The following is a 25,137-nucleotide window of genomic DNA, read 5'->3' as shown; positions in this document are numbered from 1 at the left end:
AGTGTCTTTTTGGGACCTGTTTTGGGCAAATAAATTAGCACTTTTTAAGGCAGTTCTGGACAACTGCCATAAAAAGACTTTTTATAGCAGTTTACTGCCGTAAAAAGTCTTTTTACGGCAGTTAATGTTTGATAAATTTTTTTTGTTTTTTTATTCATTTATTAATTCTTAATACATAATAATAATATATTAGTATTATTTTTAATATATTATTATAATTCCGATCGGAATTCTGATAAGAATTCCAATCAAAATTCTGATTTCCGACGAAATTCCTATCCCATCGTAATTTTCAGAATCCAGATCGTAATTCCGCCAGAATTCTTATAGGAATTCCAATCAAAATTCCGATTTTCGACGGAATTCACTTTTTCATATCTATGGCGGAAAAAATAGCGTATGCGGCTCGCACGTATCAATTTTTAGGTTCGGATCCTTTCAATACTCGCCGTCTGTGCGACTTCGGCTCGACTTTGGCTCGCCTACGTCTCGCCGTCGTCTCACCTATGTCGCACTAACGACGGCTTGTACTGAAAATTACATCCTCACCTAAAAAGTATTGCTTTACGTGCTTGCCACATAATATACTATTCCTTGGTTTTGGTAGCAGAGACTTATTTCTTTCTGCAAAAACTAAAATTTTAAATTTGAAAGAAAAATTTTGTCAGCAAAAAGTAGATTTTATAAATTAAGAAATCAGTTTTTTTTGTTTCTGTCCAAGTAGTAAATAATATACGGAATACATTCTTGTCGAAATAAATTAGTTGCCCTGGTTTGGGTAGCAGAATCAAATTTCTTTCTACAAAAACAAAAATTTTAAAATCGAAAGAAAAATTTTGGCCGCAAAAAGTATATTTTTCAAATTTGGATATTTTCAGTTTTTTTTGTTTCTGTCCAAGTAGTAAAAAATATACGGAATGATTTCTTGGCGAAATAAATTATTTGCCTTGCTTCAGGTAGCAGAGACTAATTTCTTTCTAAAAGAATTGAAATTTTATAATTGAAAGAAAAATTTTGGCAGCAAAAAGTAGATTCTTTAAATTCAGTAATTTTCAGTTTTTTTTGTTTCTGTCCAAGTAGTAAAAAATAAACGGAATAATTTCTTATCGAAATAAATTATTTGCCCTGGTTTGGGTAGCAGAGACAAATTTCTTTCTACAAAAATTTAAAATTTAAAATCGAAAGAAAAATTTTGGCATCAAAAAGTATATTTTCCAAGTTTAGAAATTTTCAGTTTTTTTTTCTTTAGTATCCAAGTTGAAAAAAATATACGGAATAATTTCTTTTCGAAACAAATTGTTTGTCTCTGTTTAAGTAGCAAAGACAATTTTTTTTTTCAAAGACTCTTTCTAAAAAAATCAAAATTTTAAAATCAAAAGAAAAATTTTGGCAGCAAAAAGTAAATTTTTCAAATTTGGGAATTTTCCGTTTTTTTCGTTAGGGTCCAAGTTGTGAAAAATATACGGAATAATTTCTTGGCGAAATAAATTATTTGCCTTGGATTGGATAGCAGAGACAAATCTCTTTCTAAAAAAATCAAAATTTTAAAATCAAAAGAAAAATTTTTGCAGCAAAATGTAGGTTTTTCATTTTGGAAATTTTCAGTTTTCATCGTTATTGTCCAAGTTGTAAAAAATATACGGAATAATTTCTGGGCCAAATAAATTATTTTCCCTGGTTTGGGAAGCAGAAAAAATTCTCTTTCTAAAAAGATCAAAATTTTAAAATCGAAAGAAAAATTTTGGCAAGAAAAAGTAAATTTTTTAAATTTTGAAATTTTCAGTTTTTTTTCGTTAGGGTCCAAGTTGTGAAAAATATACGGAATAATTTCTTGGCGAAATAAATTATTTGCCCTGGTTTGGGAAGCAGAAAAAATTCTCTTTCTAAAAAGATCAAAATTTTAAAATCGAAAGAAAAATTTTGGCAAGAAAAAGTAAATTTTTTAAATTTTGAAATTTTCAGTTTTTTTCGTTAGGGTCCAAGTTGTGAAAAATATACGGAATAATTTCTTGGCGAAATAAATTATTTGCCCTGGTTTGGGAAGCAGAAAAAATTCTCTTTCTAAAAAGATCAAAATTTTAAAATCGAAAGAAAAATTTTGGCAAGAAAAAGTAAATTTTTTAAATTTTGAAATTTTCAGTTTTTTTCGTTAGTGTCCAAGTTGTGAAAATATTAGGAATAATTTCTTAGCGAAATAAATTATTTGCCCTGGTTTGGGTAGCAGAATCAAATCTCTTTCTGCAAAAAATAAAATTTTAAAATCGAAAGAAAAATTTTGGCAGCAAAAAGCAGATTTTTCAAATTTGGAAATTTTCAGTTTTTTTTGTTAGTGTCCAAGTTGTGAAAATATTAGGAATAATTTTTTGGCGAAATAAATTATTTGCCTTGGTTTGGGTGGCAGAGACAAATCTGTTTCTGCAAAAACTAAAATTTTAAAATCGATAGAAAAATTTTGGCAGCAAAAAATAGATTCTTTAAATTCAGGAATTTTCAGTTTCTTTTGTTTCTGTCCAAGTAGTAAAAAAAACGAATAATTTCTAGGCGAAATAAATTATTTGCCTTGGTTTGGGTAGCAGAGATAAATCTCTTTCTAAAAAAACAAAAATTTTAAAATAGAAAGAAAAATATTGGCCGCAAAAAGTAGATTTTTCAAATTTGGATATTTTCAGTTTTTTTCGTTGGTGTCCAAGTTGTAAAAAATATACGGAATAATTTCTGGGCCAAATAAATTATTTTCCCTGGTTGGGTAGCAGAAACAAATCTCTTTCTAAAAAAACAAAAATTTTAAATTCGAAAGAAAAATTTTGCAGCGAAAAGTAGATTTTTCAAATTTAAAAATTTTCAGTTTTTTTGTTTCTGGGCAAGTAGTAAAAAATATGGAATAATTTCTTGGCGAAGCAAATTATTTGCCTTGGTTTGGCTAGCAGAGATAAATCTCTTTCTAAAAAAATCAAAATTTTAAAATCAAAATAAAAATTTTTGCAACAAAAAGTAAATTTTTCAAATTTGGGAATTTGCAGTTTTTTTCGTTAGGGTCCAAGTTGTGAAAAATATACGGAATAATTTCTTGGCGAAATAAATTATTTACCTTGGTTTGGGTAGCAGAGACAAACCTCTTTCTACAAAAACAAGAATTTTAAAATGAAAAGAAAAATTTTGGCAGCAAAAAGTAGATTTTTCAAATTTAGACATTTTCAATACTTTTAGCAAGTGTCCAAGTTGTAAAAAATATACGGAATAATTTATTGGCGAAACAAATTATTAGCCTTGGTTTGGGTCGAAAAGACAAATCTATTTCTCAAAAAAGTGGAATTTTAGAATTGAAAGCAAAATTATAACAGAAAAAAGTAGATTCTTCCAATTTGGAAATTTTCAGTTTTTTTCGTTAGTGTCTAAGTTGTAAAAAATATTAGGAATAATTTCTTGGCGAAACAAATAATTGGCTTTTGTTTGGGTAGCAAAGGCAAATCTCTTTCTACATAGACTAAAATTTTAAAATCGAAAGCGAAATTATAACAGCAAAAAGTAGTTTCTTCAAATTTGGAAATTTTCAGGTTTTTTGGTTAAAATTCAAGTTGTGAAGTATATTCGGAATAATTTATTGGCGAATCGAATTATTTGCCTTGGTTTGGGTAGCAGAGATAAATCTGTTTCTAAAAAAACCAAAATTTTAAAATCGAAAGAATAATTTTGGCAGCAAAACGTAGAAATATAAAATTTGGAAATTTTCATTTTTTTTGTTTCTGTTCAAGTAATAAAAAATATACGGAATGATTTCTTGGCGAAATATATTATTTGCCTTGGTTTAGGTAGCAGAGACAAATCTCTTTCTGCAAAAACTAAAATCTTAAATTCGAAAGAAAAATTTTGACAACAAAACGTAGATTTTTCTAATTTGGAATTTTTCCGTTTTTTTCGTTAGTGTCCAAGTTGTGAAAATATTAGGAGTAATTTGTTGGCGAAATTAATTATTTGCCCTGATTTAGGTAGCAGAGACAAATTTCTTTCTAAAAGAATTGGAATTTTATAATTGAAAGAAAAATTTTGGCAGCAAAATGTAGATTCTTTAAATTCAGGAATTTTCAGTTTTTTTTGTTTCTGTTTAAGTAGTAAAAAATAAACGGAATAATTTCTTATCGAAATAAATTATTTGCCCTGGTTTGGGTAGCAGAGACAAATTTCTTTCTACAAAAATTAAAATTTTTAAATCGATAGAAAAATTTTGGCAGCAAAAAGTTGATGTTTTAAATTTAGAAGTTTTCAGTTTCTTTTCTTTCTGTCCAAGTAGTAAAAAATATACGTAATAATTTCTTGGCGAAATAAATTATTTGCCCTGGTTTGGGTTGCAGAGACAAATTTCTTTCCACAAAAACTAAAATTTTAAAATCGAAAGAAAAATTTTGGCATTAAAAAGTATATTTTCCAAGTTTAGAAATTTTCAGTTTTTTTTTCTTTAGTATCCAAGTTGAAAAAAATATACAGAATAATTTTTTTTCGAAACAAATTGTTTGTTTCTGTTTAGGTAGCAAAGACAATTCTCTTTCTAAAAAAATCAAAATTTTAAAATCAAAAGAAAAATTTTGGCAGCAAAAAGAAAAATTTTTTAAATTTCCCAGTAAACGAAAACTAATTGAAATGAATTAAAAAGAATTCACAAAGAGCTTTCGTGAATCCCGCTTTGTGACAAATACGAATTGGAGCCATGATGCAATTTTCCTGAATTCGTGAAACTGTATTGAACTTCCGAACCTTCTATCCGTACCAATTCACTGGACAAGTTTTGAGCCTTTAATTTTTTTCAATTCGTTAGCACGAATTCAATGCATTCCTTGGCCATTTCTTTCGAATGCGAATTCGTTTGGACAAATTGGTCCATATTGAATTAAATTCAATTGAATATACAAAGAGCTTGAGTGAATCCCGCTTTGTGACAAATACGAATTGGAGCCTACCAAAAATGTTAATTCATTTCAATTCATTTGAATTAGTTTTTTTTTACTGGGTTGGGAATTTTCCGTTTTTTTCGTTAGGGTCCAAGTTGTGAAAAATATACGGCATATATTGGTGGCGAAATATATAATTAGCCTTAGTTTGGCTAGCAGAGACAAATCTCTTTCTCAAAAAACTAAAATTTTAAAATCGAAAGAAAAACTTTGTCAGCAAAAAGCAGATTTTTCAAATTTAGAAATTTTTAGTTTTTTTTGTTAGTGGCCAAGTTGTGAAAATATTAGGAATAATTTTTTGGCGAAACAAATTATTTGCCTTGGTTCGTGTAGCAGAGACAAATCTCTTTCTCAAAAAACTGTTTCTGTCCAAGTTGTAAAAAATATACGGAATAATTTCCTTGCAAAATAAATTATTTGCCTTGGATTGGATAGCAGAGACAAATCTCTTTCTAAAAAAATCAAAATTTTAAAATCGAAAGAAAAATTTTTGCAGCAAAATGTAGGTTTTTCATTTTGGAAATTTTCAGTTTTTTTCGTTATTGTCCAAGTTGTAAAAAATATACGGAATAATTTCTGAGCCAAATAAATTATTTTCCCTGGTTGGGTAGCAGAAACAAATCTCTTTAAAAAAAAACAAAAATTTTAAATTCGAAAGAAAAATTTTGCAGCGAAAAGTAGATTTTTCAAATTTAAAAATTTTCAGTTTTTTTGTTTCTAGGCAAGTAGTAAAAAATATGGAATAATTTCTTGGCGAAGCAAATTATTTGCCTTGGTTTGGCTAGCAGAGATAAATCTCTTTCTAAAAAAATCCAAATTTTAAAATCAAAAGAAAAATTTTGGCAACAAAAAGTAAATTTTTCAAATTTGGGAATTTGCAGTTTTTTTCGTTAGGGTCCAAGTTGTGAAAAATATACGTAATAATTTCTTGGCGAAATAAATTATTTGCCCTGGTTTGGGTAGCAGAGACAAATTTCTTTCCACAAAAACTAAAATTATAAAATCGAAAGAAACATTTTGGCAGCAAATAGTAGGTTTCTCAAATTTGGAAATTTTCAGTTTTTTTTTGTTTCTGTCCATGTTGTAAAAAATATACGGAATAATTTCCTGGCGATATAAATTATTATTTGCCTTGGATTGGCTAGCAGAGACAAATCTCTTTCTTAAAAATCAAAATTTTAAATTCGAAAGAAAAATTTTGGCAGCAAAAAGTAGATTTTTCAAACTTAGAAATTTTCATTTATTTTTGTTTCTGTCCAAGTAGTAAAAAAAATACGGAATAATTTCTTGGCGAAACAAATTATTTGCCTTGGTTTGGGTAGCAGAGACAAACCTCTTTCTACAAAAACAAGAATTTTAAAATGAAAAGAAAAATTTTGGCAGCAAAAAGTAGATTTTTCAAATTTAGAAATTTTCAATACTTTTTGCCAGTGTCCAAGTTTTAAAAAATATACGGAATAATTTATTGGCGAAACAAATTATTAGCCTTGGTTTGGGTCGAGAAGACAAATCTATTTCTCAAAAAAGTGGAATTTTAGAAATGAAAGCAAAATTATAACAGAAAAAAGTAGATTCTTCCAATTTGGAAATTTTGAGTTTTTTTCGTTAGTGTCCAAGTTGTAAAAAATATTAGGAATAATTTCTTGGCGAAACAAATAATTTGCTTTTGTTTAGGTAGCAAAGGCAAATCTCTTTCTACATAAACTAAAATTTTGAAATCGAAAGCGAAATTATAACAGCAAAAAGTAGTTTCTTCAAATTTGGAAATTTTCAGGTTTTTTGGTTAGTATTCAAGTTGTGAAGTATATTCGGAATAATTTATTGGCGAATCAAATTATTTGCCTTGGTTTGGGTAGCAGAGATACATCTGTTTCTAAAAAAACCAAATTTTAAAAATCGAAAGAAAAATTTTGGCCGCAAAAAGTAGATTTTCAAATTTAGAAATTTTCAGTTTCTTTTGTTTATGTCCAAATAGTAAAAAATGTCCAGAATAATTTCTTGGCGAAATGAATTATTTGCCTTGGTATGAGTAGCAGAGACAAATCTCTTTTTGCAAAAACTAAAATTTTAAAATCGAAAGAATAATTTTGGCAGCAAAACGTAGAAATATGAAATTTGGAAATTTTCAGCTTTTTTTGTTTCTGTCCAAGTAATAAAAAATATACGGAATGATTTCTTGGCGAAATAAATTATTTGCCTTGGTTCAGGTAGCAGAGACAAATCTCTTTCTGCAAAAACTAAAATCTTAAATTCGGAAGAAAAATTTTGGCATCAAAAAGTATATTTTCCAAGTTTAGAAATTTTCAGTTTTTTTTTCTTTAGTATCCAAGTTGAAAAAAATATACAGAATAATTTCTTTTCGTAACAAATTGTTTGTCTCTGTTTAGGTAGCAAAGACAATTCTCTTTCTAAAAAAATTAAAATTTTAAAATCAAAAGAAAAATTTTGGCAGCAAAAAGAAAATTTTTTTAAATTTGGGAATTTTCCGTTTTTTTTGTTAGGGTCCAAGTTGTGAAAAATATACGGCATATATTGGTGGCGAAATATATAATTAGCCTTAGTTTGGCTAGCAGAGACAAATCTCTTTATCAAAAAATCAAAATTTTAAAATCAAGAGAAGAATTTTGGGAGCAAAAAGATGTTTCAAATTTGGATATTTTCCGTTTTTTTCGTTAGTGTCTAAATTGTAAAAAATATACGGAACAATTTCTAGGCGAAATAAATTATTTGCCCTGGTTTGGGTACCCGAAGCAAATCTCTTTCTAAAAAAACAAAAATTTTAAAATCGAAAGAAAAATATTGGCCGCAAAAAGTAGATTTTTCAAATTTGGATATTTTCAGTTTTTTTGTTTCTGGGCAAAGTAGTAAAAAATATGGTATAATTTCTTGGCGAAGCAAATTATTTGCCTTGGTTTGGCTAGCAGAGATAAATCTCTTTCTGAAAAAATCAAAATTTTAAAATCAAAAGAAAAATTTTGGCAACAAAAAGTAAATTTTTCAAATTTGGGAATTTTCAGATTTTTTCGTTAGGGTCCAAGTTGTGAAAAATATACGGAATAATTTCTTAGCGAAATAAATTATTTGCCCTGGTTTGGGTACCAGAGACAAATTTCTTTCTACAAAAATTAAAATTTTAAAATCGATAGAAAAATTTTGGCAGCAAAAAGTCGATTTTTCAAATTTGGAAATTTTCAGTTTCTTCTCTTTCTGTCCAAATAGTAAAAAATGTACAGAATAATTTCTTGGCGAAATAAATTATTTGCCCTGGTTTGGGTAGTAGAGACAAATCTCTTTCTACAAAAATTAAAATTTTAAAATCGATAGAAAAATTTTGGCAGCAAAAAGTCGATTTTTCAAATTTGGAAATTTTCAGTTTCTTCTCTTTCTGTCCAAATAGTAAAAAATGTACAGAATAATTTCTTGGCGAAATAAATTATTTGCCCTGGTTTGGGTAGTAGAGACAAATCTCTTTCTAATGAAATCAAAATTTTAAAATCGAGAGAAGAATTTTGGGAGCAAAAAGAAGATGTTTCAAATTTGGATATTTTCCGTTTTTTTCGTTAGTGTCTAAATTGTAAAAAATATACGGAACAATTTCTAGGCGAAATAAATTATTTGCCCTGGTTTGGGTACCCGAAGCAAATCTCTTTCTGGAAAAACTAAAATTTTAAAATCGAAAGAAACATTTTGGCAGCAAAAAGTAGATTATTCAAATTTGGAAATGTACAATTTTTTTTGTTTCTGTCCAAGTAGTAAAAAATATACAGAATAATTTCTTGGCGAAATAAATTATTTGCCCTGGTTTGGGTTGCAGAGACAAATTTCTTTCCACAAAAACTAAAATTTTAAAATCGAAAGAAAAATTTTGGCATCAAAAAGTATATTTTCCAAGTTTAGAAATTTTCAGTTTTTTTTTCTTTAGTATCCAAGTTGAAAAAAATATACGGAATAATTTCTTTTCGAAACCAATTGTTTGTCTCTGTTTAGGTAGCAAAGACAATTCTCTTTCTAAAAAAATCAAAATTTTAAAATCAAAAGAAAAATTTTGGCAGCAAAAAGTAAATTTTTCAAATTTGGGAATTTTCCGTTTTTTTCGTTAGGGTCCAAGTTGTGAAAAATATACGGAATAATTTCCTTGCGAAATAAATTATTTGCCTTGGTTTGGATAGCAGGGATAAATCTCTTTCTAAAAAAACAAAAATTTTAAAATCGAAAGAAAAATATTGGCCGCAAAAAGTAGATTTTTCAAATTTGGATATTTTCAGTTTTTTTCGTTAGTGTCCAAATTGTAAAAAATATACGGAATAATTTCTTGGCGAAATAAATTATTTGCTCTGGTTTGGGTATCAGTAACAATTCTCTTTAAAAAAACAAAAATTTTAAAATCGAAAGAAAAATATTGCCCGCAAAAAGTAGATTTTTCAAATTTAGATATTTTTAGTTTTTTTCGTTGGTGTCCAAGTTGTGAAAAATAAACTGAATAATTTCTGGGCCAAATAAATTATTTGCCTTGGTTTGGGTAGCAGCAACAAATTTCTTTCTACAAAAACTAAATTTTTAAAACCGAAAGAAAAATTTTGGCAGCAAAAAGTAGATTTTTCAAACTTAGAAATTTTCATTTATTTTTGTTTCTGTCCAAGTAGTAAACAATATACGGAATAATTTCTTGGCGAAATAAATTATTTGCCCTAGTTTGGGTAGCAGAGACGAATTTCTTTTTGCAAAAATTAAAATTTTAAATTCGAAAGAAAAATTTTGGCAGCGAAATGTAGATTTTTGAAATTTAGAAATCTTCAGTTTTTTTGTTAGTGTCTAAGTTGTGAAAATATTAGGAATAATTTCTTGGCGAATCAAATTATTTGCCTTGGTTTGGGTAGCAGAGACAAACCTCTTTCTACAAAAACAAGAATTTTAAAATGAAAAGAAAAATTTTGGCAGCAAAAAGTAGATTTTTCAAATTTAGAAATTTTCAATACTTTTAGCAAGTGTCCAAGTTGTAAAAAATATACGGAATAATTTATTGGCGAAACAAATTATTTGCCTTGGTTTGGGTAGCAGAGACAAACCTCTTTCTACAAAAACAAGAATTTTAAAATGAAAAGAAAAATTTTGGCAGCAAAAAGTAGATTTTTCAAATTTAGAAATTTTCAATACTTTTAGCTAGTGTCCAAGTTGTAAAAAATATACGGAATAATTTATTGGCGAAACAAATTATTAGCCTTGGTTTGGGTCGAAAAGACAAATCTATTTCTAAAAAAAGTGGAATTTTAGAATTGAAAGCAAAATTATTACAGAAAAAAGTAGATTCTTCCAATTTGGAAATTTTCAGTTTTTTTCGTTAGTGTCCAAGTTGTAAAAAATATTAGGAATAATTTCTTGGCGAAACAAATTATTTGCTTTTGTTTGGGTAGCAAATACAAATCTCTTTTTACATAGACTAAAATTTTAAAATCGAAAGCGAAATTATAACAGCAAAAAGTAGTTTCTTCAAATTTGGAAATTTTCAGGTTTTTTGGTTAGTGTTCAAGTTGTGAAGTATATTCGGAATAATTTTTTGGCGAATCAAATTATTTGCCTTGATTTGGGTAGCAGAGATAAATCTATTTCTAAAAAAACAAAAATTTTAAAATCGAAAGAAAAATTTTGACAGCAAAAATTAGATTTTTAAGAAATGGCCATTTTTAGGTTATCTCGTCGGTGTCTAAGTTTTGAAATATATTCCGAATAACTGGTTGCCAATATGAATTATATTTCTCGTTTTTGCACGTTGAGACAAATCATTTTCCCGAAAATTGGAATTTTAGAATAAAATGAAGAAATTAAAAACAGAAACGAATTTGTTGCAGAAAGAACTTTTTTCTTCATTTTCCTCGCTGAGACAAAACTGAGAAAATAGAAATTTAAATTGGAAAGAAAGAAATTGAAAAACAAAAATTAGATTTTTCGAAAATTGACAATTACTGGCTTTTTCGTCTAATTTTTTTAAATAAAATGTAATAAAATTCATTGCATAAATTCAATTATTTTTACAAGTAATTACATTTTTCACACGAATTCAATTATTTAAAAAAAATTGATAAAATTCGTTGTAAGAATTCCATTATTTTCATAAAAATTTTCAATTATTTATAAGATACAATTTAAAGTAAATTCCTAGAAAAATGGAATTATTCTCTCAATTTTCTTCTAAGAATTTAATTACATTTCACGAATATAATTAAATTCTTCGTTGAAATTCAAATATTTTCACAATCTACTTTTTTAATAAAAGATCTCAAAAGAATTCAATTATTTAAAAAAATGTCACAGGATTTCAATTATTTTTAATACAATTTAAAGTAAATTCTTCGAAAAATGTCAGTATTTTCAAAAATTTTGCTAAAATTCTTCGAAAGAATTAAATTATGTATTTTATCAATTATGTATTTTCAAAAATTCATGCAATAATGCTTTTAATATTCAATTATGATCTAAAATTTTAACTAATATTCATTTTTCAAATTAATTTTTATTGGAAAATTCTACAAGAATTCAATTATTTCAATACAAAAATTAATAATTCATTGAATGAATGAATGTTTTTTGAAACTAAATTATCATAAAGAATTTTATCAATAAATTTGAATTTTATCGAGAAATTTTAATAAAATTTTCAAGAAATTAAATTTTTCGAGGAATTCAATTAAAATTGTATTAAAAAAAATTGAAATTCTATGATGAATTTTATTATTCATGAAAATAATTGAATTTTTGTAAAAAATGTTATTATTTATGAAAATAATTGAATTATTGCGAAGTTTGCTTAGAATTTTATCAAAATTTTTTTTTTAATAATAGAATTATTTTGAAAAATTTTATTAAAACTGTAGATATTGAAAATCATTGAATTGAGTATATTTTTTTGCAAATAATTGAAATTTTGGAAAAAATTTTATTAAATTTTTGGAAAATAATTGAAATTTGGAGAAGAATTTTATTATTTTTAAAGATAATTGAATTTTTATGAGAATTTTTTTTTTAATTATTGAACATAATTGGATTTTTGCTAAGAATTTTTTTACTTTTGAAAATAATTGAATTTCTGCAATCATTTGTAACTTCTCCAAAATTCAAAATGTTATTACTTTCTTTCGCCGAGAAAAATATTTTATTTATTAAAACGAAATTTAAAAAGTAATTAAATTTATTTACCTTGCTCTAGCTGCTTTTGTCTTTGACAATCTTATTCCACTGGTCTTGTATTTGCCACTCTTCCTTTTGTATGATGCATTCAACACTTCACTTTTTTTCTCCAGTTCTTTGATTTTTTCCGCCACTCCTTCATTTGATTTCTCCATTGTCATTCGAAGATTTTCACCTTATTAAAAACACTAAACTACTGATTGTATCTCCTGTCCTGTCGTTACTATAAAAATTTTACTATTTACGAAAATAGTAAAATAAAAACTGTTTAAAATAAATCAAACACAAGCCGACTTTATATCGCTGAATATAAAACGGTAACACTTCCAAAAATATTAGATGCACGACCGTAAGATAAATACGTATACTATTTTTGCTGTCTGAATTCGTTTCAACGCATGAACAATCAAAACAAATCCGAGCCGTCTTTCTGTGTTTACACTTCGTGTATTGTTTCTTTTCTTTCCTGTCTCACTCTCCCTCTCTCTCTCTCTCTCTCTCTCTCTCTCTCTCTCTCTCTCTCTTTCTTTCTTTTAACTCGTTCTAACGCGACAAGCGGCACGCGCCGCCACTAATTCTAATACACCTGTGTCACCTGTGTCTATGTGATACTTTTCGGTTAAAAACTATATTATTCAAATTTCGCACGGCGGCGCTACTGTGAAATCTACTGCCTCTAGATAGGTAAGAGATTACCATCTCTCTTGCATTGCGTGTTCTTTTGTGAATAGGAAGCGTGCCTCTTCTCATTGTCAGGGAATTCGATTCACATTCTTCAATAAACTAGGTAAGTAAATTAGCATATTTTGTTTTATTGTAATAAAAATAAAGTTAATTACATTAGATTAGATATTATATTAGATATATTAAATATTTATTTTATTAGATATATATTATTAACTGATTAAATACAATGGCATAGGAAACCGCGGGGGGGCAAGGGGCGCAATTTCCCTTAGTTATATACATAAACATAGTTAAATATATCTATATATTTAGCGTTGCCCTCCGGAAAAGAATTCGTTCCTACGCGGCTAATTAAATTCAGTGAAATTACACAATTATTTATCGAAATTTGTTTATTATAGAATCGTGTAGTTTAAAAATTTTAACTGTAAAATTCAATTTTTTAAAACAAAAACTTTTTTAATTTTAAAAATACATAAAATTCTTATTTAATTTCAGAATTAATTATGGGAAGAACTTCAACTGGAAGGAATTCGTTGTCCAAAGGAGTAAGTAAATGAAACTGTTTTTTTTGTAAACTTTTTCTGTTACTTATTTATATTTTTTAAACTTTTTTCGTACTTCGTAACTTTTTTAAAATTTTTAATAAATATTTTTATAACAATGCTATTTTGTTTTAAAATTGCATGATTTTTGCTTTATACAAGGTTAATTTCAGAAAAATTGAATTTAACTTGGAACTTAGAAAAATTTCCTTCAAAAGTGGTAAAATTTAATATTATATATTGTTATTTAGAAAATAGCTTTTGCTACTTCCAAAGACAATTTTTTTATAAAAATTATGAAAAATTTCTCTAAAAATAAGAATAAATAATATGCAAAAAAATCCCTTCAAAAGTCAATTATTTTCATAAGTAATAAAATTTTTACAGGAATTCAGTTAATTTAGAATAGAATTTAAAAAAAATCAAGTATACAATTATAATTATAATAATAATAATAATAATTAATAATAATAATAATAATAATAATAATAATAATAATAATAATAATAATAATAATAATAAATTATTATTCTATTAATAATATAATAATAATAATAATAATAATAATAATAATAATTAATAATAATTATAATTATATAATAATTATAATTATACAATTCTAAGCAAGAATTCAATTATTTTCATAACTAACAAAATTCTTCTCAGGATTTCGATTATTTAAAAAAAATTTAATAAAATTCATAGCAACTATTCAATTATTTTCATAAATAATAAAATTTATCGCAAGATTTTAATTATTTTTAATACAATTTTACAAAAACTGCTCAAAAAATGTAGTTATATTTAAAAATTTAATTTCAATTCATCGAAAAAATTAATTATTTAAAGAAATGCTTTTTCAAAATTCTCTGAAAAAATTCAATTAATTATTTACAAAAATATTAGAATTTTTTACATGAATTCAATTATTTTCAAATATTTTAATGAAATTGTTCTAAATACATCATTTATTTTAAATACAATTTTAATTACATTTTTTTGAAATAATTCAAATATTCTTTTAGATTTTAATAAAATTCTTCCCAAGAATTGAATTATATCGATAAATAACAAAATCAGGGCTCGAACCAGTGAAAGTATTTAAAAATACGGACTTTACGGAATAAAAACGAAAAATTAATGACAAAAATATAACCACTCTGAGTCAAATAAGAAATCATTTTATTTAAAAACTATAAATTAAATTTTCTACAACTATAAAACATGAAGATATCAATAACTCCGAGTCCTCAACTCAAAGTGATTGATTTTTTCATGTTTTATAATAATTAGTGATGGCCGAGTGATAAAATCATTATTAATTCAATTACTATATATACAAGATTTTTTAACTAAAATTTTTTTTCAATCGATTATCGATTATTTTTAATAGTTTTCGAAAAAAGTCTTTGACTATTTTCAAATCCATTTGTTTACAAAATTTCGATTTTAGTTAAAAATTCTTGTATATATTAGATATATTATATATTAAAATTAAATATTATAGATATTAGAAAATAAAAACTTTAAATAATATAAAAAAGTGCAATTAAATATTTTCAAAAAAATTTATTTAAAAATTCAATTATTTCTAAAAATTTATTCTTTATTGCTTTTAATATTCAATTATTATCTACAATTCTATCCGAAATTCATTTCTAAATAAATTTTCATTTGAAAATTCTACTAGAATTCAATTATTATTTAAATAGAAAAATAAATAATTTATTAAATAACTAAATGTTTCTTAAAATTCAATTCCCATAAAGAATCGATATCAACAAATTTTTAAATAATTTTATTCTATCAACGAATTATAAAATTTTTAATAATAATTACATTTTTCGAGAAATTTCATTAAAATTGTATGAAAAATAATATTGAAATTCTACAATGAGTTTTATTATTTGTGCAAATAATTAAATTCCCTAGAAGAAATTTATTACTTTTGAATAATATTTAATTTTTGCGAAGAATAATATTACTTTTGAAAATGATTGAATTTTTGCCAGATTATAATTTGTAACTTTAACAAAACTGATTTCTTTTCGTGTTTTTAACTAAACATCTTCAAAAAAATCAATTATTTTTAATAATTTTTGAAAAAGTTAATTAAGAATTTTTAATTTCATTTGTATACAATTCAGTTTTACAAAATTTCAATTCATCGTAAATTCTTTAATGAAATATATATTAGAAAATAAAAACTTTAAAAAATTTTAAAAAAACTCAATTTAGGTTTCTCAAAAAAAAATAATTCCACAGAATAATTAGTTAAAAATATGAAGAATTCAAACTTTTGAAGATTTTAATCTGAAACCTTTTCAAAATTCAATTGTTTCTAAAAATTTACTGCTTTTAACATTCCATTATAATCTAAATTTTTAATTAAAATCCATTTTTAAATTAACGTTTATGAAGCAATTTTACTAGAATAAAATTATTTAAATACAAAATAACAATATATTGAATAATTACATATTTCTTAAAGTTTAATTGTCATAAAGAATTTTTTCTACACATTTTTAAATAGCGGAATTCTTTTGACGATTATTAATAAAATTTTTAAGAATTTTTTTGATGAATTCGGTTCCATTTTCAGGCTACAAGTGGAGGGGATCAGCAACGACAGCAGTTACCACCGCAACAGCAGATGCAGCAACAACAGCAGTTGCCACCACAACAGCATGTGCAGCAACAACAGCAGTTGCCACCGCAACAGCAGATGCAGCAACAACAGCAGTTGCCACCGCAACAGCAGATGCAGTTACAACAGCAGTTGCCACCGCAACAGCATATGCAGCAACAACAGCAGTTGCCACCGCAACAGCAGATGCAGTTACAACAGCAGTTGCCACCGCAACAGCATATGCAGCAACAACAGCAGTTGCCACCGCAACAGCATATGCAGCAACAACAGCAGTTGCCACCGCAACAGCCGCAGTTGTTCTTTCATCAATACCAATTCCAACAACAACAGCAACAATTACAACTGCAGCAACAATTGCAGCAGCAAATTAACCTGCAAATCGAGCAGCAGCAGTTGTTGCAGGATAAAATTCAGAAACAACAGCAGCAACTTCAGCAACAACAACAACTTCCCGAAACAGAGGAAAAAGTTGTTGCTCCGCTGAAGAGGCCAGCGTTGGAGTCTGCACCTGCACCATCACCGGCAGAGAATGATTTCTCCAGGCAGGAGAAACCTGCCTACAAAAAGGATAATTCTAATGTAAGTAAATTATGATCAATTGAGGGGCTAGATGCTATAAGGTGTAACGCGACATGTCAAGTAAATGGCGCGCAACACCTCATAGCATCCTGGCCCTCAATTATTAGTTAAATTTACATTTAGGTTTTACATTAACATTTAATATATAATTTATTTAATAAATTATGTAACATAATGGAATTATTAGAAGAATTTTAATTAAAAATACTTAAAAAAAGAATTTTGAAGGACTTACAAATGATTGTAATAATTCAATTATTTTTAAAAATGTCAATAAAATTATAATGACAGAATTTGAATTATTTTCAAAAATTTTTGTCAATTCAATAATTTTCAATATGTACTATTTTCATAAAGTTTTCTAAAAAGAATTTAATTCTTTTTAAAAAAATTAGATAAAATTTAATTATTTTAATAAGTAATAAAACAGCAATTCTTTAAAAGAATTCAATTTCTTTTATAACTATCAAAATTCCTCCCAGAAATTCAATTATTTTCAGAAATTTTAGTATAAATTTTTGCAAAATTTGAATATTTCTATAAATATCAATATTCATAACAAGAAAAAATTTTCTACAAAATTAATAATTTTTGATAATTTTAGTCAAAATTTCAACTACAATTTAAACTACAATTTCAACTTCAAAATTTAATTACTTCAATTATTTCAATTCGTTCTTTTCCATTTTTTTACAATTTTCTCACTTTTTTCAAATTCTTTAAACAATAATTTGTCAAAACTTAAAATAAAATTTTCACACATGTAAGTAATTTACAATTTCTTGAGTATTTTTTAAATTTATAATTTATGGGTATTACAATTTGTATCCTCAAAAAAGTTTTAAATTCTTCAAAAATTTAATAATCTTGTTAAATAAATATTTAAGCACTTATACTAAAATATTTTCCCAAAAGAATAAAAGAGTGTCTAATAACCGAAAAATAGGCAAGAATTTAATTTGACCAGGAATAATTTTAATTTGTTTTTAAAAAATCGCTTTTTATTTCAAGTTTTGTAGATATTTATACTGTTTTCTCAATTTGAATTAGTTAAAAATAATTGATTTGATAGTAAAAAATATAGTATGCAAATAACTTTTAAAAAAATTATCGAATTAATAGAAATTTTGTGAAATTCAACTGAAACTAATTAAATTTGTTAAAGACTTTCTTGAAAACTTTTTAACAAATCGAATTTTCAAAGTTCTAATGTATTTATGTTTCTTAATGCGAAGATTAGTAATTAAAATTTTTTATTAATTAATTTTAAAAAAATATACCCACTTACAATTTTTTAATAAAATTGAATATTCGCAATTTTTTTTCAAAATTCTAAAAAATAAGATTTTTGAAACTTTTCAATTCTATTGTTCCAAGATAATTGAATATTTATAAACAAATAATTGCAATTTTTTAAATAATTGAAATTTCTTTACATTCTATTAAAAATAATTGAATTCTTTTAAAGAATTTGAGTTTAATATTTCGAAAATAATCAAGGGAATTTTATTCAATTTTGCTTAGCTTTCACTCCAAAACGCAGAGCCTCCTCAGAGGCTTTCGATTCGCATCGAAAGTAGACCGAGTCGAGTTGTGCAATTCGCAATTTGAACCTTCGAATTTCGAATTAGCAAGTTCGAATCGAATTTTGCACACATCTAAATTTTATTTTTAAAAATTTCTTCGCAATGTATTTAATTATTTTCATAAATAATAAAACTCATTTCGTTGAAAGAATTCAATTATTTTTTGAAACTGAAAAAAAATTCTTCTCAAGAATTCAATTATTTCCATAATTATAGCAAAATTTTTCAGATTAACTAAATTCTTTCGAATATTATTTTTAAAAAAAGTTCTTTACAAGAATTCAATTATTTCCATAAATTTCAAAAAATAAAAAAAACAATTCAATTATTTTCAAAAGTAATAAAATTCTTCGCAGAAATTCAATTAAGTTAAAAAAATTTTTAAATTCTCCTGAAAATATCAATTATCTTTATAAATAATTAAATTGTTCTCCACAGTTAATCTATTTTCAAAAATTTTAATAAAATTGTACAGAAACATTTAATTATTTTCATAAATAATAACATTCTTTTGAAGGATTCAATTACTTTTATGAATAGTAAAATTCTTTGCAGAAATTCTATTAGTATCAATAAACTACCGTCGGAAGTTATCGGCACGGCTGCACGAGCACGCCCAAAAAACGTAGCAATCTTTAAATCACGATTTTCTTGTAAATACAAATGTTAAAAAATTAACAAATATACCATTCGAAAGATTGTTAAATTCTACGATTAATGATATATAACTAAAAATTTTAATAAATTATACCAAAATTTCAGCAATCGACAAATTTGACAAAAAATATAAAAAAATAAAATTTGTTTGGAAATTTTTTCAACCCCTGCATATTTTAAAAAAATTGTTGAAAAAATTTAAAACTTACATAGGTGTGATTATTTAAGTCTCATCTTTAATTTAAGACCCAAAAAAATTTAAAAATCTTATTCGGTTCGTGAGATATCATTATAAGCGTCATGTATAAACGAGCATGTTTTTTAACAAATGCATTGAAAAAAAAATTCAACAAAAATTTTATTTAAAAAATTTTTTTTTGTCAAATGTTTTGATTGCTGCAATATACATTATTAAAATATTCAATTATGTACAGGGCTCGAAGTAGGCCCGTAAATCCTGAAAAAGTCCGTAACTTTGCTTCAAGTCCGTAAAAATCCGTTTTTTTGAAAAAAGGTCCGTAAAGTCCATAATTTCATTCAAAAAGGATGAAAAGATCGTAAATTGTACGATATCATTTTGAGAATTTTAGACTAGTTACAAATGATTGCAGAAAGCCAATTATTTTTAAAAGTAATAAAATTCTTTGCAAAAATTCAATTCTGTTCAAATTTTTTTTTTAATTATCGTCAAAATTTCAATTATTTTTAGAAATATTAAAATTCTTCAACGAAATTCAATTATTTTCAAAAAATCTAAAAAAATGGTCAACATCTCAATTATCTTTATAAATAAATAGCAAAATTCTTCGACAAAATTCAATTATTTTCAAAAATTTTATTAAAATTCATTACAAAATTTCAATTATTTTCATAATCAACCATATTTATCACACGAATTTAATTACTTTTTAAAGTAATAAAATTTAATTATTTTCAAAAATTTTAATAAAATCCATTTAATTATTTTCAAAAGTAATAAAATTCTTTTTAGGACAATTCAATTATTTTCAATAAAATTTTAATCAAATTCCTCGCAGAAATTCTTAAAAATATTATTAAAATTGGTCCAAAGAATTTAATTATTTAAAAATTTGTTGATAAAATTCTTTATGAGAATTCAATTTTAAAAAACATGCAATTATTCAATAAATTATTTACTTTTGCATTTAAATAATTGAATTCTGGTAGAATTTTCTCATAAACATTGATTTAAAAATAGATTTCAGTTAAAATCTTAGATTATAATAATTGAATTCTTTCCAAGAATTTCATTAAAATTTTAAAAATAATTGAATTTTATTGAGACATTTTTTAAAATTGTCTTAAAAATAATTGAATTTCTACCCAAAAAAGTTTTATCAAAACTTTTTAAAATGTTTAGAATTTCTGCAAAAATTCTAATATTTTTGAAAATAATTGAATTCTTGCGAAGAATTTTTATTAAGACTTTTGAAAATAATTGAATCTCTGCAAACATTTTTATTATTTTACGAAAATATTTAAGTTCTTGAGAAAAATTTCATTAAAATTTCTGAAAGTAATTGAAGATCTGCTAAGAATTTAGTTATTTTCAATTTATGCCAAGAATTTTATTAAAATTTCTAAAAATAATTGAATTCCTGTTCATTTCTTACAAGAATTAAATTATTTTTGAAAATTTGAATAAAATTCTTCGCAAGGATTCAATTATTTGCATAAATAATAAAATTCAATGCAGAATTTAAATTATTTTTAATACAATTTTAATCGAATTTCTCTAAAAATGTAATTATTCTTAAAAATTTTATTAAAAATCGTCCAAAGAATTTAATGATTTAATAAATTTGTTGATAACAATTTTTTATGTACATTGAATTTTAAGAAACGTTCAATTATTCAATAAATTATTTATTTGCTTTTTATTTGTATTTAAATAATTGAATTCTAGTAGAATTTTCAAATAAAAATTGATTGTCATTTCATAAAAATGAATTTCAGTTAAAATTTTAGATAATATAATTGAATATTAAAAGCTATACAGCGTGAATATTAAAGAATAATTGTATTTTGTAATTAATTTTTTTGAAAAAGTTTAATTGATAATGATTTTAATTATAATAAATTATTTTTATTAATAATTATTATTTAATTATTATAAATCATGAAGAAATCGATGACTTTGATTCGAAGACTCGGAGTTATCGATTTCTTTATGTTTTATAGTTGTGAAAAATTAAATTTCTAATTTTGAAGTAAAATATTCTCTTATTTGATTCGGATTGATTCCATTTTTGTCAGTTGGTCCGTAATTTTTAATTTTTGGACCGTAAAGTCCGTATTTTTAAATACTTTAATGATAGATCGTCCAACATCCTTCCGGCAGGACGAAAAAGACTCAGGTGAGTCCCTCCGAAATCACTTAAGAAAACTAACATGGATTCAGATAAATAAAAAATGATATATATCATTGGAAAGGTAACGAAACAAGCTTTCAGCGCATATAAATATCGAGCTTGTAAGTTCAAAACTAAGGGCTGAGTAGTTTGAAGAAGTTCCATGTTCCAAAAATTCACATAATTTTTAGTCACAGAATGACGAAGCCCGGTCCTGCCGGCAGGACGCTTTTCGCTTTATTTAAGAGACTACCTAGCCCAGGTTTATAAATTTAAAGACTCGATATTTACATCATTTGAAAGCTTGTTTCATTACCTTTCCAACGATATATTTACTTTTATATTTATCTGCTTCCATATTAATTTTATACAGCAATTTCTAAGGGACTCGCGCCTGAGTCTATACTCAAATATACTGAAAAATATTAAAAATAAATTTTTTTTAATTAAAAAATTAGGTTTCATTCTTTGAACATTTCTGAAGAGAAAGAGACTTGTCCGGTCAAAAAATATTGATTTTTGGGGATTTTACATTAAATTTACGAAAAAATGTTTTTTTCACTGTTTAGAAACATAGCAAGTTTGAAGGCTTTGAAAAATGGTTTAATATTATTATTTTAAAAAGTCAAAATTATGGATTTTTTCGTCTACTTTAATCCCAAGGAGTGCCAGAAAAGAAAAGTTGAATTCCCTTTTTTTAAAAGCCTTTTTTTCGGAACGTCCTTCCGGCAGGATCGGCGCTTGGACGATTTATCATTAACTGCTTCGAGCCCTATAATATATCATTAAACGTAGAATTTAATAATCTTTCGAAAAGGTATATTTGTTAATTTTCTGACAATTGTATTTACAAGAAAATCGTGATTTAAAGATTAGTATATTTTTGTGCTTTGCGCGTGCAGCCGTCAAATTTTAAATTAAAATTAAGAAAAGACAAGATGTTTTTTAAAATTTGTAAAAAAGTCTTTGTTTAAATTAATTTTATTTACTCTTTTACAGGTGTGGAATTTAGAAAAACGAATCAACATCCTGGAGACCAGCATGAGAAAATTAAAATTAGATTTTCGTCAGTTAGAAAGAGACAGAGAAGAAGACAGAGAGCGAGATAGAGCAAGGGAAAGAGCAAGAGAGCAGGAAAGAGTTGAAGAAGAAAGAGCTAGGGAAAGAGAAAGAGAAAGGGAAAAGAAAATGAGAAAATATTAACTCTCTGCTGATGCTGACGACCGCTTTCGTCAAAAATCGTCATTCTGGGGGCCTGGTGGGGACTATGGGAGTTACGTTCTTTGGCGATAGAGTGGGGATAAGTTAGCGTCAGCAGAGGGTTAAATCAAGCACCGAAAATTTCCTGAAAGTTGAAATTAACTTGACTGCAAAAATGAGTTATTTGTCCCAACGCTCATGAAACTTAAAAAAAATTCATTTAAAAATTTTAAACAAGTTAATTTCAATTTTCAGGAAATTTCTAATGCTGCCTTTATATATTAACACATTCTATAAACCTGGAAAAATTACCTTAACATCTCAGCTTTCAATTAAAAAAATACATCCTAATGTCGCTCATACTTTTTTTAAAACAATTTTTTTGGAGAAATGTAAGGTGAGCCATTACGCCCATTTTGTACCACAAAATGAAAGTTTAAGAAATATGTAATATCAACTTTCATCATAGTTTGTTTCAATTTCTGTTTAAAATTACTTTTCAGTTACAAATTCAGCGAAGAGAATAAATTATTTTTTATTTACATAAACTATTGTGTCATGCTTAATTATAGCAAAATTATAAATTAAAATTTGTTTCTTGTTCTGTTCTCAAACAATATTTTTATGTATTACTGTTTATATTTTCAAAATTTGTAATAAAATTACACGAAAAAATTCAATTATTTTCTAAAATTTTAATAAATCCTTCGAAAAAATTCAATTATTCTTAAAAATAGTAAAATTCTTTGCATAAATTCAATTAATTTTATAAATACTAAAATTCTTTGATGAATTCAATTATTTTCTAAACAATTTTAATTTGATTGCTCGAATGAATTCAAATATTTAAAAATATTTCCATAAATTTGAATTATTTCCTAAACTTTTAATAAATTCTTCGAAACAATTCAACTATTTTTATAAATACTAAAACTCTTTGTAGAAATAAAATTATTTTTAATTAAAATATAAATAAAATTAAACGAAAGTATTGAATTATTTTCAAAAATTTTCATAAAATTCAATTTCAACAAAAATTTAAAATTTTTAACAAATAATTCAATTATTCTCAGAATATTTTAAAAACTCTATATGAAGATTAAATTACTTACAATACAATTTTAAAATATATTCGTAAAAAAATAAAATAATTCATTTATTTTGCATCTACTTAATTTTTATAAAATTCCATTATCAGGGTTGCCATGCAACCTGGTAACCTGGAAATGTCAGGGAATTTTATAAATCTTAAAAAAACCTGAAAAAGTCAGGGAATTTTGATCGAAATCCATGAAAATTGTTGTATTCTAAAGTTTTTGTGTTTATTCTTAATATTTAATTCAAGCAATTACAAATGATTGCAGAAATTCAATTGTTTTCAAAAATTATATAGAAATACTTAGAACAATTTTAATTATTTTCAAAAATTTTCCTCCATTAAATGATTTTTAATATCTACTACTTTAATAAAAATTCCTAAAAGAATTCAATTAGTTAAATAAAAAATTTAATAAAATTCTACGCAAACATTTAATTATTTTCATAAATAATAAAAATTTTACATTCAATTATTTAAAAATTATTTTTATAAATAATAACATTTTTTGTAGGGATTCAATTATTTTCACAAATTATAAAAATCATCGCAGACTTTCAATTATTATTTTCAATACAATTTGTATGGAATTGAAAAAAATTTCTCCTTAAAATTTTACTACAATTTATCAAAGAAAGTCAATTATTTAAAAAATTTTTGCCTATATTTTCAATACATTTTTAATCAAATTTCTTTAAAGAATTTTATTTTATTTTTAAAAATTTTAATGAAATTCTTTGTAACAACTCAATTTCTTCCAATATAATTGTAATAAAATTCTTCGTAGAAATTTAAATAATTTTAAAAATTTGACAAAACTCAAAAAATTTTAATGTCTACTATTTCAATAAAATTTCACAAAGGAATTCAATTATTTTAAAAGAAATTTTAATAAATTTGATCTCAAGAATTCAATTATTTTCAAAAAATAATTCAAATATTGTTGTCAACATTTCAATTGTCTTAAAAAATAATAAAATTCTTCTCTGAAATTCAATTATTTTCAAGAATTTTAATAAAATTCTTGGCAACATTTCAATTATTTTCAAAAATTTTCCTGAATTCAATGATTTTCAATTTCTACTATTTTATTAAAATTTTCCAAAAGAATTTAATTATTTAAAAAACTGTTGATAAATTCCTAATCAAACATTCAATTATTCAATAAAATATTTATTGTTGTATTTAAATAATTGAATTCTCGTAAAATTTTCTAATAAAAATTTATTTCAATTATCTTTATTAATAATAAAAGTTTTCTCTAAAATGCAATTATTTTCCATCAACATTAATATTTTCCTACTGTAATGAATAATAATAATGAAATCCCATGACAATTCGATGATTTCCAGGTTTTCCGTGACTTGTAGAATAGAAAAAAAAATTTTTCATAATCTGAAATAAAATAAAGGACATTTTTCATATTTTCAATTGCCTAAAACGACGAATTTTGCGTCAATTCGAGACCTGTAATAATTGAGATGTCATGTCATTTTTCATTTCAAGTGTTGTTTTCACGATTTTCACTTGAGAGAATTTTTCTCTATAGCACAATTATTCTGGTGTAATAAATTAAAATTTTTTTAATTAAATATAAATACATTAATGATAATTAATTTTGTTTATTTAATCTATATATT

At 24.7% G+C, this 25,137-nt stretch overlaps 1 protein-coding gene across 2 annotated transcripts; it reads left to right on the top strand.

Annotated features, from left to right (window-relative positions):
- The first annotated feature begins 12,074 nt into the window (after window positions 1-12,074).
- LOC122501646 (antigen LPMC-61-like) lies at window positions 12,075-23,015 on the top strand. 2 transcript variants are annotated; one of them, XM_043611268.1, is made up of 4 exons: window positions 12,075-12,912; window positions 13,311-13,360; window positions 15,960-16,586; window positions 22,201-23,015. In XM_043611268.1, exons 2-4 carry the CDS (start codon window positions 13,319-13,321, stop codon window positions 22,402-22,404), a joined length of 873 nt encoding a protein of 290 aa, XP_043467203.1. In that variant the 5' UTR covers window positions 12,075-12,912; window positions 13,311-13,318; the 3' UTR covers window positions 22,405-23,015. The 2 variants fall into 2 exon arrangements, with proteins under 2 accessions (XP_043467203.1, XP_043467209.1); XM_043611274.1 differs by lacking the exon at window positions 12,075-12,912 and having other exon boundaries at window positions 13,213-13,360.
- Window positions 23,016-25,137: the final 2,122 nt, after the last annotated feature.

This window comes from Leptopilina heterotoma, unplaced genomic scaffold (genome assembly GCF_015476425.1).
Source record: "Leptopilina heterotoma isolate Lh14 unplaced genomic scaffold, ASM1547642v1 Lhet_105, whole genome shotgun sequence".
Lineage (NCBI taxonomy): Eukaryota > Metazoa > Arthropoda > Insecta > Hymenoptera > Figitidae > Leptopilina > Leptopilina heterotoma.
This window is presented reverse-complemented; position numbering and strand designations above follow the sequence as displayed.